The 3,463-nt window shown below is 37.2% G+C and overlaps 1 protein-coding gene across 2 annotated transcripts in view; it reads left to right on the top strand.

Annotated features, from left to right (window-relative positions):
• Positions 1 to 2,845, top strand: part of zcchc4 (zinc finger, CCHC domain containing 4) — a 132,527-nt gene extending 129,682 nt beyond the window's left edge. For both annotated transcript variants that reach the window (XM_068037257.1, XM_068037266.1), the window contains one exon: positions 1,144 to 2,845. In XM_068037257.1, coding sequence (XP_067893358.1) covers positions 1,144 to 1,342 — 199 coding nt within the window. In that variant the 3' untranslated portion in view covers positions 1,343 to 2,845. The remainder of the gene's footprint in view (positions 1 to 1,143) is intronic.
• The last annotated feature ends 618 nt before the right edge of the window (positions 2,846 to 3,463 follow it).

Below are 3,463 nucleotides of genomic sequence, written 5' to 3'. Positions count from 1 at the left end.
GTATTTCCAGCACGTTGTGTTGATTTTAAATTTTATTCATTCTTGTGTACTCCTGTTCTTGAAAAAGTGTCATTTTGTTGTTCTGATTAAACCAAGAATGTGCTATATTAGGCAGTTATGGTTACATCTATTACAAAGCAAAGAATGCAGTTCTTTGTCTTGTTTGGCTGTTTATGCTGTAGCCATCTCCTGTGTGTCTATCTGAATGGAGTAAAATAAATGTACCTGATTTGCTGTGAATTGTTTTAGGACATCCTGACTTCCTTCCTCCTTCCATCTACAGTCCATTTTGATCGCTAACATTTATCTTATCCCGTTCTGCCTTAGGATTGTTAAAATTCTCTGTTATTACAATACTTTACTAAGTCATGAGAATTTGGACTAAGCAGGTCTTAAAGTTAAGCCAGTATTGGCAATCTCCCTGTTTTTTTGTTATGATATAGTTCGCTTGTGGAAAGAGGTTTCTTGAGCAAGAGAGAATGTTACAGAACCGTATTTCTGTGCATGTACAGTTTCCCTCAGTTTCTGGCACTGTTCTGTTCGTCTACTCTCTCTGACTCCGAGTCAGCTAATCCAAAACAAGAAGTTGGAGCCATCAGTAGTGTTCTCGTTTATGTCATGGAATTTTCCTATTTGAATTTGGCGGACCCAGTGATATAGGCGACTTAGGTCGCCAGACTGCTGTCTGATTCCCTGACAAACCCGAGATATTCCCATTTCAAAACCAATCTGTTCTCTCATTAGTATGGGAGTGAGGAAAATCACGTGATTCCTGCATGACGTCACAGACTGTAGAACTGTGTTTTCCCTGCAGTCGAATGGTAGGTGTGTGAAGGTCTTTGATCTTCCGTGGGTGTAACTGAGAAGGCTTGCACATCGCTTTCTCCCAAGCCTTGGCAGTGTTGCCCTTGCACAACTGGTGCAAGGTGGTTCACTTACCTTCTCCCTCCCAATGGGAAGTAACTGATTTATGTTTCACTTCCTCTTGTTTGGCTGAGGTCAGTAATTCACCTTATAACTGCAGGCATGCACCCTACCACTTGGTGGCAGTGTGTTGCAATTCCTACAGCACCGCTACATGTATTACATTTAGAATTTTTCAAGCTATTAGATAATTTATGATTTATTTTGTCTTGTATACAGTGACGAGGCAAAACCACGTAAACGGAAAATATTCGAGACGGAGAGAGAGACCACCGTAAACAAATGTAAAAAACAAGCTGAAAAAATTAGTGCAGGAAAGAAGAAAACTATGAAATGGGCAACTGGGAAGTCAAAAAGAAAACAGAAGAGAAAGAAGAAGCAGCAATGTAGGGGACACACTGTGTGCAGTGCTAGATGATGATGCTTTCCTGGACAAGCACTGCCTAGTTTCTACCTTTGCAAGAAGAATAAACCATTTTTAAGGAGAATCTAGAAGTCATTCAGATTGTCGGTGAGGTGCATCTTTGCACAGCTTCTCCATCGCTACTTTCCCAGTGTCCGTGCCTTGTTTACTATAAATATTGGACATAATATTTGCTCTCTGTTGATCTGGAAGTAGAGTTGCATGAACTCTAACCCTAATCCTAAACCTAATGCGACACTTGTGTAGAAATAATTTAGAAGATCTTGGAAATGCTATTGGAGATATAAAACCACGATCATTTGTGTGCCTCCATTGGTGTAAAAATTTGAATGGCCTAAGTTTTCACCTTACTAATACAGCAGTTTTGAAATGTAAGTTTTAGATTCGAAGCATATTTTTCTAAATATATGTTCTCATTTGATTTGAATGGAAAGTTCTTTGAAACAAGTATGATCTTTTCAACTATTTTTCCATATGCAGAATTATCAATAAAACCTTCATTTTATTTGTTTAGTTTTGGCTTCCCTCTAAATAAGGTAATTTGAATCCTATTTGACTGTCAGATGCTCCTTAACAGTTAAGAGGATATGGAGGTCAAAAATTCATAGCTTTTGTTTATATTTGGTCTGCTCAATTAAAATAGCGTTTGGTGAGATTGAATTTGACTTTGGAGGAGTGCACAAGTTCCTTTCATGTTTTTTCTTTAGATTAATGTTGTATTTAAATATTTGATCCCCGTATCGTCAACTTTAAACAAAATAACTCACTTGAAAAATATCAAAGGGACCACATCAGAGATCTTGCTTCTTAAAAGTAAATGGAATCTAAGTAGTTTGGGGTGTAAGAGAAATTGCAAAATACTCCTTTCTAACAGACGATGTATCCTGTGGATTTGAATACACTGCTTTGTTCTTTTGTTCTCTTTTGAGCTATAAATCATTTATTGTTGCAACAAAGGAACATATTAATTTAAAAGAACAATAACAACACTGGTCACTCAATTAGAAATTTTGCAGAACATACAAACTGTAGCACTTGTACGTGAAAAATCTGACTGTGGCTTGTTAGGATTAACATTGCAATTTACAACATTTTTTACTTTAATCATTTTGGATGTGAATTGGGAAGTCTTTGAATTAGTTACAGAGTAATGCAGTGACGTATTGTTGCCATGGATTCTTCTCGCATTTTACCCTGTGCCAGTAATTGCCTTCAAATGTGAAGCTTATTGTTTTACTTCCATAAAAATGTAGTATTTAAATCAAAAAGAAAAATCTTGACTGATAAGTATGTGCAGTATTGAAGCCATTTTTATGATAGGCAAGTAATAGCTGAAGCTTGATATTGTGCATTTAGTTAACTCTTTTGGTTCTGCTGTGGACCTCAGCTGGTTTTGTATTCAACAGCAAAAATAATATATACTTTTTAATAAGTCAGCACTTTCCTGAGTCCATGAGTTTATTAAAGATTTTATGGGGAAAATAAAAACTAATAAGTTCAGGTCTTCACTAAAATCCGAGAGAGATTCTTTCTTATTTGTTTATCCTGAACATATCTTCAGGATAGGCTCAATATGCATTGAGTGGAAAATTACTGAACAACAATTAAGTATCTTGTGGCGAGCATCACAACTGAATCTAATACTGATAACTATTCTCGCTGGCAGGGGCATGTGTGTAGCTATCAGAAGTAGGAAGCTTCAATAGCTTTTCACTTTCCTAGCCCAGGGAAAGGATTTTTTTTTTTTATTCATTCATGGGATGTGGGCATCGCTGGCAAGGCCAGCATTTGTTGCCCATCCCTAATTGCCCTTGAACGGAATGGCTTGCTAGGTCATTTCAGAGGGCATTTAAAAGTCAAACCACATTGCCGTGGGTCTGGAGTCACATGTAGGCCAGACCAGGTAAGGACAGCAGATTTCCTTCCCTAACTGATATTAGTGAACCAGATGGGTTTTTATAACAGTTGACAATGATTTGATGGTTACCATTAAACTAGCTTTTTTTTAAAAATTCCAGACTTATTAATTGAATTCAAATTTCAGCATCTGCTGTGGTGGGATTCGAACCCATGTCCCCACAGCATTAGCCTAGGCTTCTGGATTACTAGTCCAGT

The sequence above is a fragment of the Heterodontus francisci genome, chromosome 1 (genome assembly GCF_036365525.1).
Source record: "Heterodontus francisci isolate sHetFra1 chromosome 1, sHetFra1.hap1, whole genome shotgun sequence".
Taxonomy (NCBI): domain Eukaryota; kingdom Metazoa; phylum Chordata; class Chondrichthyes; order Heterodontiformes; family Heterodontidae; genus Heterodontus; species Heterodontus francisci.
The sequence above is the reverse complement of the archived record's forward strand: the minus strand, read 5'-3'. Positions and strand labels throughout refer to the sequence as shown.